The sequence below is a fragment of the Periplaneta americana genome, chromosome 12, assembly GCF_040183065.1.
Source record: "Periplaneta americana isolate PAMFEO1 chromosome 12, P.americana_PAMFEO1_priV1, whole genome shotgun sequence".
Taxonomy (NCBI): domain Eukaryota; kingdom Metazoa; phylum Arthropoda; class Insecta; order Blattodea; family Blattidae; genus Periplaneta; species Periplaneta americana.
In genome coordinates this window covers 152,217,160-152,235,295 of record NC_091128.1, presented here as the reverse complement: position 1 = coordinate 152,235,295, position 18,136 = coordinate 152,217,160, and the positions used below count along the sequence as shown (strand labels likewise).

The 18,136-nt window shown below is 36.6% G+C and overlaps 1 protein-coding gene across 1 annotated transcript; it reads right to left on the bottom strand.

Moving 5' to 3' along the window:
* Nucleotides 1-375: 375 nt before the first annotated feature.
* On the bottom strand, nucleotides 376-10,318 carry LOC138711026 (peroxiredoxin-6-like). Its single transcript, XM_069842314.1, has 5 exons — nucleotides 10,164-10,318; nucleotides 4,088-4,244; nucleotides 2,582-2,799; nucleotides 690-765; nucleotides 376-607 (listed from the first exon to the last, which is right to left on the bottom strand). The coding sequence occupies exons 1-5, from the start codon at nucleotides 10,244-10,246 to the stop codon at nucleotides 479-481; spliced, it is 663 nt and encodes a 220-aa protein (XP_069698415.1). The 5' UTR covers nucleotides 10,247-10,318; the 3' UTR covers nucleotides 376-478.
* Between the last annotated feature and the right edge of the window lie 7,818 nt (nucleotides 10,319-18,136).

Genomic DNA, 18,136 nt, shown 5'->3' with positions numbered 1-18,136 from the left:
TGTTATTTATGATTATTAATTGATAATTTGAAGAAAGAATAATGCTGAAACTGATCAGGAAGGGAAAAAGGAATTGGCTGGATCACTGGTTGAGAAGAAACTGTCTGATGAAGGATGCACTGGAATAAATAGTGAACGGGAGAAAAGTCCGGGGAGATGAAGATATGAGATGATAGACGACATTAAGATACTCGTATATGGAACATTTATGTGGAGATTAAGAGAAAGGCAGAAAAGAGAAATGACTGGAAAATGCTGTGTTTGCAATGAAAGACCTGCCCTCGGGCAGAACACTATGTATGAATGAATTAATTAATTGTAAATTACGCGTGGATAGCCATTAGCTAAGTCAGGATTAATATTAAATTCAAGATATAATAATTGTACCATAATTCCATTTTATATTCTTAGCATTATTCAAAGTTTTATTTAACACAATGTATATTAAAACATATAAAGAAGCAAAAGGTGTAAACAATCAATAATCCGTCGTGGTCCTCACGTACGACATCCCGGAAGGCATGCCGACTTTCTCCACGCCCTTGGGGAACAGTTTGGGCAGTTCCTCGTCCTTCACATAAGGCAGGATCATCACCTTCGTGCCGGGCTGCGGACAGAAAGCTCATTAAGACACAAGTTCAACTCATGAATATTATTCGGAATACATAGCAAAGGTTAAAGATACTCACTGTCCAGTTGGCTGGAGTAGCCACAACCTTCAGCCTGTCTGTGAGCTGCAGGGAGTCGATCACGCGAAGAATTTCACTGTAATGGGATAAATAACACATTTTTTAAATTCCATACTATCTGGTGAGCAACATTTCGCTGTACCACCACGCTGCATCGCTGCTACCTTCGTGAAGACATTTTTCATGTTAGAACAAAACTGACGGCAATAATTAGCAGCGAGTCAACAACCTATAGTACATGCACAGTAAACTTATAAGTCTCGAAGCTTATCACTTAAGCATAAATCAAAGAGAGTTTTGCACTATGTTACTTTCTCAGGAAATCTTCACATTCAAAGCCCTACAACGAATTTCCAACGGAGTAACTAACCTCCAGGCTGCGATGACGCTCAAGTCGAATTCAAGTTAGAGCAATGACGGTGAAATGTTTAATTTGAAATACATATGTATGAGCAGTGCCCAAATAAACAAGTTCGCTTAGTGTTGTACCGCTCTGGATATCTACGCAACTATCTGCAAGCTCTCAACGCATGTATTTCGAATCTTTCGAAATCCTCGCCACAATGAATGGTACGATGTATCTTACTTCTAATTTTCTGATTCGAACATGAGAGATCACTAAACCTTCACACGCTCTCCGTAGAACAGGGAATTTGAACGAGGAATTAATCGACAGTAAAGGCCCATTCACAATGAAAGTTAAACATAATGTAAGCGTTAACTTAAGAATGTAAACGTTACGGTAAAATCACATCATTTATGATGGGGACATAAACATAACCGCAAAGATACTTTGTAACCATGGAAACATAACAACGACGCTTTTTCTCCATATTCTGTCGTATACTTCAGCGCTCCACGATTTTGTACTGTTTGCAAATCACGTAAACATAAGCATTGAAAGTTTGGTGTTCGCTCATTCACAATGAAAATTAAACATAACGTAAGCGTTAACTTAAGAATGTAAACGTTACGGTAAAATCACATCATTCATGATGGGAACATAAACATAACCGCAAAGATACTTGGGAACCATGGAAACATAACAACGACGCCATTTCCTCATATTCTGTCGTATAGTTCAGCGCTCCACGATTTTGTACTGTTTGAAAATCACGTAAGCATAAGCACGAAAGTTTGGAGTTCGCCCATTCACAATGAAAATTAAACATAACGTAAGCGTTAACTTAAGAATGTAAACGTTACGATAAAATCACATCATTCATGATGGGACATAAACATAACCGCAAAGATACTTGGCAACCATGGAAACATAACAACGACGCCATTTCCTCATATTCTGTCGTATACTTCAGCGCTCCACGATTTTGTACTGTTTGAAAATCACGTAAGCACAAGCACGAAAGTTTGGAGTTCGCCCATTCACAATGAAAATTAAACATAACCGTAACATAAACACAGAAGTTTGCGACCAGGTTATCAAATGGATCATTCACAATGATTCACATAAACACTGACATTAATATTGCCGTTAGACGTTAACATGAAAGTTTGCGAACTCCAAACTTTCGTGCTTATGCTTATGTGATTTGCAAACAGTACACAATTGTGGAGCGCTGAAGTATACGACAGAATATGAGGAAATGGCGTCGTTGTTATGTTTCCATGGTTACCAAGTATCTTTGCTGTTATGTTTATGTCCCCATCATGAATGATGTGATTTTACCGTAACGTTTACGTTATGTTTAATTTTCATTGTTAATGGGCCTTAACTACTTGGAACCCTCCAAATTAGGAAGAGATTGTGCGATATCCTGCGAATCTACAATATGGGCTTCCAACTTTGGCTTTTTTTCAAATGAAGACATGCTAAAGGATTTATAATAATGCCCCTTAAATACACGTTGAAATGTCAGGTTGGATATACTCACTCGACGTTCCTGCCCGTGGAGGCCGGGTACAGCATGGACAGTCTGAGCTTGTGGTCGGGGCTGATGACGTACAGGGCGCGCACCGTCATGGCTTCCTCCTCGTTGTCCTTGTTATCCTCGTCAATCATGTCCAGCCTCACTGCCAGCTCCCGGGTCTCGTCCGCGATGATGGGGTAAGGAAAATCCCCTTTGATGTCCAGGCAGTACGACTTGATGTCCTGGAACCATTTACTCTCATTATTGAAAAACAATTTGGTCTTATTCCACTCATACTTCAAACATATTTCGTGTCTTTTCCGAGATCAATTGTCAAATTATCCTTCTCTTCATACTATTTCAGACCGAAGTTCCCCTCTACTTCATAAATATAGAGTTGCCGGTTACAATCTTAATTGGTTGCCTGTATTGCGTTAGTAAGACTACTCTATTCTTAACCTCTTAACCTGGTATCAATAATGATTTGTTTAATTGCTTTCGGCTATTTATAATTGTAGGTCTATTATTTTTTCTTTCACCATTGTTTTATCTTTTCCATTATATTTTTTTACCTTTCTTTTTTTAAATAATTTTACCCTAAGCTTTGTCTTTTATGCAGCCTCCACTTGGAGAAACCTGAACAAATAAAGTTTATTAAAATAATAATAAATTGTGATTTATTATTCAAACACAGGAGTAAGAATCCGAAAATTATTGATTTTTAAATGATCGAGAAATAATTGCTCATTTTCCCGTTCTTTCAACGAAACTGAGGAACTCAAACATAATTGAAATGATGCAGTGTTATATTCCACAACCACAATGTTCTGTTAATAATGTATTAGTAATAAAATTGTCAAAGAAGAAGGGGAGCGTCTTTGTCCACTTTGCAAAGAAAAAGACTCCTATAAGCATATTTTATTACAGTGTGTCGAATTGGAACATGTACGGAGAAAATATCTACCACCCTCGATGCTAAGTCACAATAGGAGTTCGCTTGCATTTCTTGACTTCATGGGGAATAGAGAACGGGAACAAAAGACTGGATTGTTCCTCTTGAAGGCGAGAAAGATTAGAACTTCAGCTGTTAAGTTTGTGACGCGAACTGAGGAAGGGATAATAGTATCTACCCAACTGTATACTTTTAGGTTAGGATATATTATATAATGTGTTTTATTGTGCCATTTCCATATTAATATGTGCGTTCTTCTAGAGAGTAGTTGGATATAATCATAGGTGGGGAGGGGGGGACCTACAAAGGAGGACTTGTTTCGGGTACAAAGCACGTACGGTCAGAAGACCCATGCATTGGATTTTAGAGAAAATTATGATAATATAAAATCTGTATGTATAATATTACTCAATAAATCAAACTATATACAATATCTCACAAATGTAAACCAAACCTGAGACATTTGATACATAATTAATTTGTTTTCGCTGTTTTACTTGCTTGCGTTACTTCTGACACACTCACTTGTGGTGGCTTAGACTTTGTTTACATGTGTGGTTATGTAACAACGCACTCACCGCGACCCAGTCGCTGTGGGACTTCAGCTTGTCGCAGGAATGTGCCAGGACCTTGACTCCTCGCTTCTTGAATTCATGGTCGTGCACGGCGATGCGGCCCAGCTCCGTGGTACACACAGGAGTGAAGTCTGCTGGGTGCGAAAATATCACGCACCACCTGGATAGAAAGTATCATATAATTAGACATTTCTGCCCGAATATAAAACAGAAATACAATAATGCATCAACTTTGTTTTTTGATAATTTTCTTGACGAAGTAATACTCCGTCATTTTTTAAACCATAAGAAGCTGTTCAAAATTCACAACACGTTAAGTCCTTTTTTTATGAAAGAACTGGGCTGTTTTTTTATCCATTGATCCACGGACTAAGCGAGCTTTCAAGTGACGTGCACAATAACACAAACTTTTAGACAAGGATTGGCGTTATTCTGAAGAAAAAAAAAAACAAGCTTAAACATAATCACATTGTATAAATCATAAAAATGGCCAAATGGACTGACAAGCAAATGTTCTGATGGGGGCAGATAAAAAGTTAAATTTTTTTCTTCCACCATGTTAATAATGTCAAAAGAAGTGATTATACAAATTTTGGCCACTCGACCGCAATTACGAGGGCCGTAAAAAAATAAGTTCGCCAGGGGCCGTTAACTGGAAAAAAAACGCAATTTCATTGGACAAATTTATTGAAACAGACACAACAATTGTTCAGCTATTTTTCAACATATTTTCCATCGGAATTGAGACATTTCTCATATCATGGGATCGACAGAGAGAGGTGCAGACGCAGTCAAACACTGGTTCCTATCTGAGGCGGCTGACTTCTACGACACAAAAATTGATCCTATGGTATGACAAATGGCTCAATTCCAGTGGGGGATATGTTGAGATATAGCGCAACAATTGCTGTATCTGTTTCAATAAATATTTCCATGCAATTGTGTTTTTTTTTCTATAAACGGCTCCAGAGAAAATCACTTTCTAGACGGCCTCGTAATTGCGGTCGAATGGCCAAAATTTGTATAAGCACTTCTTTTGACATTATTAACATGGTGGAAGAAAAAAATTTAACTTTTTTTATCTGCCCCCATCAGAACGTTTGCTTGTGAGCAAGTTTTGGAATCATACTTTTCAATTGGTGACTATAATGTAACTGTGTGAAAAAAAATATATCAAGGAAAATAAAAAAAATATTGAAAGAATTCTTGTCTTGTAGTAGTTCACAATAGCTAATCTCATCACAATGCAACAATATTTCTTGAGAAATTACTTCGTTCAGAATTTATTCGAATACGGTGTTTAGATTTTCGTGTCACTGCAGTAAGGTAGGCCTATTATGATTAAGGATAGATTGGAACCCTATCGGTTTTGCGGATGGCATTCTTGGTTGTTAAAATATGTTACAGTTCCAAGTGGCATGAACTCTTGTGGTAGCTGAGTGGTCAGACCGTCCTGTCACGCAGGTAGCAGTTCAAGTCTTGGTCGGGTCTGGGATTTTTCATTGAAAAATTCACAGTGACATTTATGGCGGACAAGGTCACAGTTGGGGTTTTTCTCGGGATTCTCTCGTTTCCCCATATACATTTACATAATTCCGACAACATTTCGTCATTTCATAGCATTTCCCGAACGCCGGCTGGAGACGCAAGGATGGGGTTGACCTAGGGACGAGTAGGGTTGCTTGGATACGTAGCGAATATTTGTGTAGTCAGACGTGTGAGTTTGGGAATGTCTAACTTGAGGGTTGGTGCAATGGATCTTGGAAGGTTGTAGTGCTTGGTCGTATTGCCCCCCTCCCGAAATTCCATTCCATGTGATATGGGTTAGAGTATAGGCTACAGAGAACCCAGGCAGTAAAAATATTGTGACTTGCAGATGACGGATGTTTGTAAGAAATTCACTGTGAAGAATAATCTGATAAGTAGGGAGCGTATTTTTATGTGCTAAAAAATTTAAATATATTTATTTTTTATGTGCTAAAAAGTACGAAAATATTTGCTAAAAATAAAAAAATATTTTTTAATATGACAAAAATACCTTACTTAGCTTGGAAAAAAAAGTTACTAGGTACTCACCAACCACACTTGAGTGCTAGTAGTTGGCGAGAATTGCAGTGAACAACAATCTCCATCACAAATGCATGCCGATTATCTCTGAACAACAACTTATACTGTGAAAACGATCTTTCCATATCACAGGACGTCAGACGTGCATATTTAAAGAGAGGAATGTCACAAACACAAACACCGTCAATTTCACCTACAGGCACACCCTCCAATACTTGAGCAACTTTACACATTTTTTTATATCCACTGTTTTTCCCAAACACATTCTGGAATTTGTCCCTTAGTATTTGTACTTCTGAACCTGGTAGCGAGTCTAGTTTAATTTTCACGGCACGCACCTCTCTGCTTCAGACAACAGGTTTTTGGATGTTTCGAGTTTTTTTATGGTGTCACACAAAAAGCTTAGATTTGCTAATAGGAAAGCCAAATCGTTTTTTAAACAACCATCTTTCAGTATTTGAAGGATATCGATTGACGAAGCCGATAACAGGGAATCACAACAAGACGTATTGTCTTACTTGATGGACATGAGCGAGAGGCGAGAGAATTGTTTAAATTAAATAATGTTCATACCCGAGTTCTTACCTGTTGTGTTTCACAAACAAAGCGATGAATGAAATCATCTTCAGCAACAATAAACATTCCTAATTATGTGTTGCAAGATCTCTCCTCCTTGTCCATGTTAATTTATTCTCTAATAATAACACTGATATGCTGCCTAGCAGTTCTCAGAACTTGAGGCGATACTATTACAAATATGGATCACGGATACACCACACAGCGCTTAGAAACACGAAGCAACCAAGAATTCTTAAAAAGATAACGTACTTCTGAGTTGCATAATTGATCTAGTTTTAAAATGTTTAAAAGTTCTTGTAAAAATTATTGAAGTAAAAAAACTCCAAGATTTATGTGTTTATAATAGATTTCCTGAAAATATGCATTTACATTATTTTTTTGTGAAAATATGTTTTTTTATGTGAAATAAAATTCGGGTTTTAAACTTGAAACTTCATGTTCAGAATTGTTAACTTTGTTAATTGTGTTTTATCACACGCAAAAGTAATATTTAATAACATAGGAATCCGCTCCTTACTGATAAGTTATTATTTTCAATGTGTTGCATTATATAGATCCACACACATATAGACCTATGCACTAAAGGTCTGCACGGGCCGAAATTCTTGGGTCCGGCACGGTCCGACCCCCGATCTGAACCAGACCCGAAACCTGGTACTAGCTTATAATTATCACCACAGCCCGACCCGAAACCCAAGATTAGCTTAGAAACATACAGAGAAATACATAATCAAAAAAGTGGGCGTTGAAACAAAATGACCTACTTAAACTTATTTATTTTGCTACTGTCAGTAGACTAGCAGATAAAGCAGAGGCCAAGGAACAGTGATTATCACTCCAATGCAATCGGAGCATGAAAAATAATATCATCTCAGTCTCCAAGGTAAAACAAATAATCAGTGCTCTGTGTCTATGACAGAGTAGAGACGACAAAAATGCCGTTACGAATACAAAGTCGAAGTAAACAATAACTTACGACGATACCGGTAGTCTACTGTTCTGGATGGGTGCCGGACGGGCATCTAATCGTGCATTCATCAGAATCTTTGTATAATTTTTTAATCAGTATATAGTTGGAGGGAAAAAAATGATTCGCGTTTCTTTAGGCCGAAGCCCGATCCGAACCCAAAAAGCATACGTGAATCTGAACCCGAGCCCGACCCACGGGGTTGACCCGCGCCCGTGCAGAGCTCTACTACACACTCCATAACACAAATCTTATGTTAAACTCTTATGAACTTATAATAACAAAGAAGATTAGGCCTAATAATTTTAAATAACTTCTACATGGAAACGATACGATAAAAGAACTTAAATGGGAAACTTTGGAAAACAGACGTAGGAAAACTAGAATAACATCATTGTATAGAGCACATATAGGTCAGATAGCATGGGTAGACATAACGGCTCGGTTAGAAAAGCCAACGTACTATGGTAGGAACGATCATGATTTTAAAATCAAATGTAGGAAACAGAAAACGGATGTAGGTAAATTCTCATTTTAAATAGAACTATAAATGATTGGAATGACCTACCTGCAGCGGTCTTTGAGGGCTGTCCTTCCTTAAGGAGATTCAAGAATAACTTAAAAAATTGTGTATAAAGTGCAAATTAAAATTAAGGTGACATTTAACATTCAATTTTTTAAGGTGACATGTATTTATTTATCCTGACGAGTTACTTCCTTGGTTTGAATTGTAAATTACTTAAAAATAGCGTGTAAGAGGGTCTTAGACTAGAAATGTTTAGCTTAAATGTAGTTCTGTTTATAAATATGCATAAGGGTGTAATTATCTGACTTATTTGAACTGTTGTATCAGTGAAGCGAGGTGAGTCAGTGAAGTTATGGTTTTACAGTGCAGTGAATAGTTCCGATCAGTGATAATTTATAGCGTCAATGAAATGTGTTCTATAGTGTCAGTGAAATGTGTTATAAAGTGTCAGTGAAATGTGTCCTAATGTGTCAGTGAAATGCGTTATAGAGCCACTACAGTGAGTGAGATGAGAGTAAAGTGAAAGACTATTGAAACTTATGTAGGGCCTATACATATGTAGATTGTATTAAAAAAATTAGGTATTTTATGTTTTATTATTAATTGTAATTATTGTGTTAAATTGTATTGTGTATTCTTATTGTATTGTGTATATAATTTGTATTGTGTAATGTACAGGGACATCATTTTATTTTTACTTCAATTTTTATTGTACCTGAGTTTTTGAATGTACTTCACTCCCACCCCTTCTACTAATGAAGTTTCAACTGTTTTCCAGACAGAATCAAGGCCGCTTATAGTAAACAGCACTGAGTTACTGAGTATAGTACGTTCCAGAAATATGTTCGCGTTTTCCAGTGACGAAAGAACTTTTAATATTGAATCATATTTTCGCACAGGTACTGTCCGTTTGCCTACGTCACATCCCGATTTCCCCCACCTGCTTCTGCACGGCCCTCTGTAAAAGCAGGGCTGTCTTAGCTCTTTTCTGAAAACATTAATTTCTGTTAGGAATTGGACGTTTACGTAATATTATACAACTGTTTAAAATAACTTAAATAAAAGGGCCTCGTTAAGTAATTAACTGTCACGTGATTTCCCTCCTTTCTACGATCCTGCGGCATAACCACTTGGACGGAGAGTAGATAGCATGTCCGAGTAATTTTATCTATGCGGGTCGGGCAGAAGTGAAGATTGAATTTACATTACATAAGGTACTCTTTTATAAAGTAGGTACAGAATTATTTCAACATGAGTTACTAGTACGAAGGACGAAACTGGTAATTGGAATTAGATGCAATAGTCTATAGTGCGATAATATGCACAAAAGAACTGAAGCCTGTAGGCTATCGAAATGAATGGCTACCATCTTAAAAAATGTGTTTAAATATCCATTTTATGATTATTTTTCAATTGAAGTTCAATATTCTCTATTTTGTACGCTAATGTGCTGTAGACAGTATAATGAACACGTTCGCATGGATAGCTCAGTTCGTGAGTAAAAACACTCATTCTTAATACAGTACTGCATTTTGATTAAATAAAAATCCTAATGAAAATTATCGAACTCAAAATCGCGATATTTCCTAGTTTACGTAAATGGATGAAGTACTTTTCTTCCCTTCTATACCTAGTAAAGTGATGTGTTTGTGTTTTACGCCAGTATCATCGAACTCCAGTTGTGGAAGGGGGTAGCGAACGGGTTTTCCGGTTCTCTAAAGGTATAGCCAGGTTAATATTAAAAATGTTAGTAAAAATAAAATGATGTCCCTGTATAATTGTATTGTGTATTGTTTATATTGTGTATACCACTGCCATCGGGTGCTTGCCCACTTGCAGTGTACATACATATACATACATAAATGAGAAAATTGATTTTCATGTTTTCTTTACTAAATGTATTTACATGAAACCATAGATTATGTAAACACAATACTCACGAGTCGCCCTGCCACTCGTAGAACTTGATGGGCCCCTTGGTGGTGTTGGCCGAGAAGTTGGGAATGGTAGCGCCGAGCCTCATCTTGCTGTTCGAGAGATTGCCTGAGCTTGACTGATGCAGAATCACGGCCTCGCTTGCTTTTATAGCAAGTGCTAGTCATGCGAGTCATGCTGGAGCACAAACTGTCAAGTGGCGTCATCCACGTGCTGCGCCGCATAATCACACGAATCGCTTAGATATAAACACCGAGACGCACCTCAATGACAACTGCAGCTTTTATCAAATTGATTACACGACAAACAGCTCTTTTACTATGGCTGCAATACTATAACGACTACTACTGTCCAGTGTTCGAGGCCGGGGAATTCGCCCCCTCCTCCGTTTCTGATTTTTTGTCTTCCAACTTCTGCATTCCTGTGTTCTTTCCCAACCAGGGAAAGAAAATTCTCCTCTCTGAATTGTTTTAATATTATTAGTACAGTATCAGAATAAAAATTGCGATATTTTTCCTGAAATTGCATTTCTTAAAATATAGTACAATGCAGGGTTCAAGCCACAGTCGCATTTGTCGCATTTTGCTACTAGACTTCTGAAAATGTAACAAACTTTCAATGTATATGTGCAAAAATATGACAATTTGTATGAATGAACTATTATTCTGGAGGATCTGAATCTAAATTAAATGAAATGCCAATGACATGTCTCAGTGAAGCGTACAGCAGAGTTCGTATAGGTCAGTTTCTGTCAGATGCGTTTCCAATTCACTGTGAGCTAATGCAAGGAGATGCACTATCACCTTTACTTTTTAACTCAGCGGCGGCGAAAATGCGACTCACGAGCACATTGTGGCTCGCAGTGCTTTTCTCTCGCTTCCTACCTACAACCCCCACCCTCTTACTCACTGGAGTCAAACTCCGTTCTATTTGTATTTGTCTCGGACTTGCGAATGGCGTATCGTCGCAAGATCTCTCTCGAAACCATGTACCTCTATAAAAAACGAAAGTTTCAAGTAGGATGGGAGGATGCATTCTTTTGCTTACAATATGATGAAAATATTAAATGTATGATTTGTTCACAAATATTACTAGGAAAACGGTTGTATAACATAAAACGGCATTATAAGTTACTACATGTTACTGATGAACAGGGAAAGGATTTATATGTAAATACATATTTACTTATAAAGCTAATATAATTTATATTTTGCATTATCTTTATGTTTCACAATGTGTAGGGTTGAAAAATCCTACTTTTATTTTCCATATTTTTCCATATTTTAGAGTTTAGTACATATTTTCGTTAATTTCCATATATTTTCCATATTTCATATAAAACAGTCCATATTATATTAGGTTTAACAATAAAACAAAACAAAATTCCATTAACTTTTAAAAATACATTTCAACAATAGAGATTTAAACACATGTTCAGTAATCCCTTTAACATCAGAGTTATTTGAAAATTAGCAGTCCTATCAACAATGGGAAAGTAAGTTACAAAACTGTATTAATTTAATTTAAAATTTTTAACAGACTTCAGTTGTGCAGCTCAACAGTTAAATGCCAGTCAGAGTACACATAGGTTCAGTTTTGTAAATCATACTATAAAGACGGTAAATATGCCAAAAGTACGTCATTCAGTCAATTTAAAATCAAAACTAACAAGTTACATTTCAGAATTTAAAGAAGATGGTTTATCAACTGACAATAAAATATTATTTTGTAATTTGTGTCAGTGTGCAGTATCATCTACACAAAAGTTCCTGGTGCAACAACACATTACAACTAGTAAACATCAGGCCAACAAACAACTAAATTCCAAGCAGAGACAATTGTTTTTAACACAACCAACAACATCGAATGTAAGATCTGAGTTTAACATCGACCTGTGCCGTTCTCTCATCTCTGCTGATATTCCTCTCTACAAACTAAAGAATAAGGTCTTCAGGGAATTCCTTGAAAAATATACTCAACATACAATCCCGGATGAGTCAACACTTAGGAAGACGTATGCTCCATCCATCTACGATGAGACAATACAGAAGATAAGAGATGAAATTAAAGATAGTTCAATTTGGGTTTCCATTGATGAGACTCCCGACAAAGAAGGTAGACTTGTTGGTAATGTAGTTATCGGTTTGTTAAGTGAACAATATTCTGAACGAATTCTTTTACATTGTGATGATCTAGAAAAGTGCAATAACAAAACTATAGTTAAACTGTTCAACGAAGCTATGGGTATCCTGTGGCCAAAGGGTATTATGTACGATAATGTGTTATTCTTTATTAGCGATGCTGCCCCTTATATGGTCAAAGCTGGACAAGCATTATCTGTTGTATATCCTAAATTGACTCATTTTACTTGTGTGGCGCATGCATTTCATCGTGTGGCAGAAGTGGTCAGAGACAATTTCCCTAAAGTAGATTTGTTGATTTCATCAGTGAAAAAAGTATTTCTCAAAGCTCCCAGTAGAGTTAACGTGTTGAAAGAAATGTACCCTGAAATTCCATTGCCACCAAAGCCAATTTTAACTAGATGGGGTACATGGCTAGAAGCAGTTGAATATTATGCCGAACATATAGACTCTATTAACAATGTTCTCCTTGCATTGGACTCTGAAGATGCAGTCTCAATTGATACTGCGAAAACAGTTACCTGTGACATAAGTGTGAAGAATGACTTAGCTCACATTCAGCATACATTTTCATGCATCATAAAAACGCTCAAAAGTCTCCAAAATAGGCACCTTTCACTATCTGAAAGTTTTGAAATTATAAATAGTACTGTGGAACAACTGAATCGTGGTAGAGGTAAAGTTGCAGATGCAGTAAGAGCTAAGGTGGACACTGTACTTTCAAAAAACCCTGGATATGAAGAACTACAAAAGGTTGTTGCTGTGATGAGTGGTGAATCAACAGTGAAGATTAACTTGGACTTATCCCAAGCAGACATTGTGAAATTGAATTATGTACCAGTTACTTCTTGTGACGTCGAACGCTCTTTTAGTCAGTATAAATCTATCCTCAGAGACAATAGAAGAAGATTCACTTTTCAGCACTTGAAAGAAATGTTTGTAACCTATTGTTATGGTAACAGACAATAAAAATTGTGTTTTGTTGAAACTACATTGGAAGATAAGGTACGTCCATTATATTTTTTGTTTAGTTTGATTAAAATGTACCAATATTTAACGTACATAGTCATTTTTTTATAATTTTAAGTCCATATTTAATTCCATATTTTGGTAAAAATCCATATTTAATTCCATATTTTGGTAAAAATAACTACATATATATTTACATATTTCATATATGTTTAGTCCATATAAATCCGTTCCCTGCTGATGAAACATTAAAAGGTTAAGTGTTATTATTATTATTATTATTATTATTATTATTATTATTATTATTATCTCTGTACGTCGATTCTTTTACAACAGATGTACGAATAATGCGGTTAGATTTTCAATTTAAACTCACAGATTTACAATGTGACGTTAAATGAAAGCTAGATGTAAGGACTTGACAGATATTGAACTTTTCAAATCTTTGGAAAAAAATAAATATTTGAAGCTTCGTTCTTTCGCTTGCTCTGTTGAAGCCATGTTCACTGTAACTTACGTTTGTGAAAAATTATTTTCAACAATGAAAATAGTAAAAATCAAATTTAGATCACGACTGACAGACAAATACCTTCGTGATCAACTACGATTGGCAGTAAGTGACATAATTCCTGATTTTGAAACTCTGTCGCAGAGACATTCTGAAGACAGTTAATTTTAGGTTGTGATAATGTGTCCTATGTTTTTTTGTTCATTTCTTTCTTCGTTACACGTCCTAAACATTAACTTCCTCTTCGGTTGTCCGCCTCCCTCCATAGGTGCTATGCACGTTGCAGCTTACACAGTGGCTCGGCGCACCATGGCCTTTTCGCCACGGCTGCGCTAGAGTATGCCATTAGGAAAGTCCAGGATAACAGAGAGGGTTTGCAATTAAACGGGTTACATCAGCTGCTTGTCTATGCGGATGACGTGAATGTGTTAGGAGGAAATCCACAAACGATTAGGGAAAACACGGGAATTTTACTGGAAGCTAGTGAAGAGATAGGTTTGGAAGTAAATCCAGAAAAGACAAAGTATATGATTATGTCTCGTGACGGGAATATTGTACGAAATGGAAATATAAAAACTGGAAATTTATCTTTTGAAGAGGTGGAGAAGTTCAAATATCTTGGAGCAACAGTAACAAATATAAATGACACTCGGGAGGAAATTAAACACAGAATAAATATGGGAAATGCCTGTTATTATTCGGTTGAGAAGCTTTCATCATCCAGTCTGCTGTCAAAAAATCTGAAAGTTAGAATTTATAAAACAGTTATGTTACCGGTTGTTCTGTATGACAATGTTGGGAATTACTAGATCAATGACGGGAAGATTCCTGCACTGTGTGCAAGCAGTGTGCAACGCTGAAACGGTGTGCGTATTTCATGCACGAAGAACCGGTTCTCTGTAGAAGTGATACGTGAGGATAGGTTAAGGATTGGCGAGTTACTTCGATGGTGCAAATAAAGTGATGTAAATCACGTAGCTTATTTAGATTGTAGGCATGTATTTTTAATTTCAAATATCTCAAGTGGACAATGGAATACGTCTAAATGGCGCTCTGCTGGAATTGAGGAAGAGTCTGTGATTTCTGGCGACCGTTAGGGATACACTAAATTATAACAGCGGTATCCACGGAATTAAAAACATACACTATAATTTCCCTCTCATTTTATCCCTACCTTTGGGAACCTACATAAATTATCTATTTATGCAGAAGAAATTTTGTCTGCCCTCTTCGTACAAACACACGCATACATACATACATACATACATACATACATACATACATACATACATACATACATACATACGGGCCATTCCATATGAAATCGATCAGTAAAAAACTTCTGATTTTTCCCCTATTTATACAAGATGCTGAGGAGAGTGCATTTTCAAAAATATACTATCGAAAGTCAAACGGTTTTCGTATTATTGAGCGACAAATTTAGCGTATTTTATAAAAACAAGCCTCTTTCAGCGCTCAGAACTCTGGAACCATTTACTGCAGAACATTGAACGAGAGCTTATTTTGAAGCTGGCATTTGGTAGGTTATGTTAAGAAGTAATCCTTATTTTTATTGTACACAGAGAGACAGATAATCTGATTTTACTTGCTTTTAGGCTTTTTGCTAATTTGTAAAAATGTAAAAAAAAAAAATATATATTGAGAAAAAACCTTGCATTATTAAGAGGGATTCGGCATTGTTTGCTTAGTGGTACGGCAATAAGTTTCGAGGGTATTAAATAAATTATTTTCACACGCCTAGACTTGAACGGCGCAGTACCGCACGCACTGGCCGAGAGCTGAAGATAAGCGAGCGTTGGGAGTCATTGTACTCCTGTGTTTATGAAAACCTGTGATAAAGCTAGCACAGTCATGACTGCTAGACGACACATCACGTGTTTATGTCTCCTGGCCTTGCTTACCTCGGCTAGCTCCCGCCTCACAGTCAGCTGGTTAGTTCAAGAGCGTACTATTTATTTTCTTTATTTAATATTTTCAATACTTTCTTATCAACGTGCCATCAGTAAAAAATATATGTTTATTTGTACTTTCAATGTGGAATATAACTATATATTTTTAAAATATGTTTTTCCTTGGCAAAGAAATCTTAATGAGGAAAAATCTAAATTTCTCCATTTCCATAGAAAGTAAGAAAATCTGCTTATATGTCAATATAAACTTTAATTTCTCAGCATCAAAATAAACCATGATTTTGATCATTGGGTGAAAGGGTTTCGGAGCTACAAGAGTTTAAAGTTGCAAATTTTATAAAAATACGATAAATTAAAATATTTTTAATTTAAACACTATGACGTTCTGATGCCTCAAACTTTGCACAAAATATTGTATCACAGTTCTCTACATACAAAAAAGTTTTATTGTATTTAGAAATTGTAAGGTCAATTTTCTCTATATTTCGGTCGATTTGAGATGGAATAGCTCATACATACATAGGCTGTAAGGACAAGGAACAAACATCTGCACTAAATAATAAGCAGATTCTAACTTAGGAACTGTAATTTCCACACAGCGTTTAAAGAGGCCAGCATGACGTGTAAGTTAGCATGAGATTGTATGTGAATTATTAAACTCAAGACACTGGCTGCCTAGTGAAAGAACGTCATACTAAGTTAGTGAAGTCATCGTCTATTGATTTTCTGTTAACGTTTCACAAAAATACGCATTAAGAATGTAATGCTCTGTTCGATTGCTGCTTCGAATGTCTGTCTGCCTCAGACCTTCACATCAAGGTCGCCACCATGTATTCAAAGCCATAGAAGAGGCATAGACGTTCTGTTTACGTTGGTACGGCTCCTGTCCTTGACTCCCTCTCGATAGCAGGAAATGTACGACTCATATTATGACTACGTCTGTACGAGCTGAGAATAAATGGGAGTACTAGTGCAATGCATACTCATCCTGTCAAAGCGTTGAGGGCGGGATGCGATGTGGTCGGTAGTCAGTTTATTTTTTGTAGTTTATTTTATTGGGTTATTTTACGACGCTGTATCAACATATCAGGTTATTTAGCGTCTGAATGATATGAAGATGATAATGCTGGTGAAATGAGTCCGGGGTCCAGCACCGATAGTTACCCAGCATTTGCTCATATTGGGTTGAGGGCAAACCCCGGAAAAAACCTCAACCAGGTAACTTGCCCCGACCGGGATTCGAACCCGGGCCACCTGGTTTCGCGGCCAGACGCGATGACCGTTACTCCACAGGTGTGGACAACGTCTCTTACTGAAGAATATTTCGTTATAATGAATATGTTTTTTTCCTAAGCGTTATGGCGTCAACGGTATAGAAACGGAGAGCAGTAGAATTTTCGAATAATTAAATTAATGCAATTTTTCGTTCATAATAATTACCATAATAAGAATGTCACTTGTGAATTTTTTTTATTAGGTTATTTTACGACGCTTTATCAACATCTTAGGTTATTTAACGTCTGAATGAGATGAAGGTGATAATGCAGGAGTCCAGGATCCAGCACCGATAGTTACCCAGCATTTGCTCATATTGGGTTGAGGGAAAACCCCGGAAAAAAACCTCAACCAGGTAACTTACCCCGACCGGGAAACTTGTGAAGTTCACACCTGTTTCGGACAGTTGATTAAACAACAACAATTACAGTAAACAAAATATTTTCATAACTTTTGCTTTAAAAATCACTTTTAGCGCAAATAAAAAAATGCATAAAACTAATTTTTTTATGGAAATGTGCATAAATAATATACGACACTATTTATCGTAGAGCAAACTGTAATAAAATTGTCAAAGAATAATTTCTTGAAGAGTTTTTATGCTCCTGTCGCAGTTAATTCGAAGTCCAAATTAAAATACAGGGACATCATTTTATTTTTACTTCAATTTTTATTGTACCTGAGTTTTTGAATGTACTTCACTCCCACCCCTTCTACTAATGAAGTTCAACCGTCGACTGCATATACACTCATAGTAGCCTTACGGTCATAGTAAACAGTACGTTCCAGAAATATGTTCGCGTTTTCCAGTGACGAAGGAGCTTTCAATATTGCATCATTTTCGCACAGGTACTGTCGTCCATTTGCCTACGTCGCATCCCGGTTTCCCCCACCAGCTTCTATTCACCCCTCTGTAAAGCCTAATGGCTGGGCTGTCTTAGCTCTTTTTTGAGAACATTAATTTATGTTAGGAATTGGAAGTCTACGTAATATTATGCAACTGTTTAAATTAACTTAATAAAAGGACCTCGTTAAGTAATTAACTGTCATGTGATTTCCCCCCTTTTTACAACCCTGCGACATAATGACTTGGACGGACAGTAGATAGTATGTCTGAGTAATTTTCTCTCTTCGGATCGGGCAGAAGTGAAGAT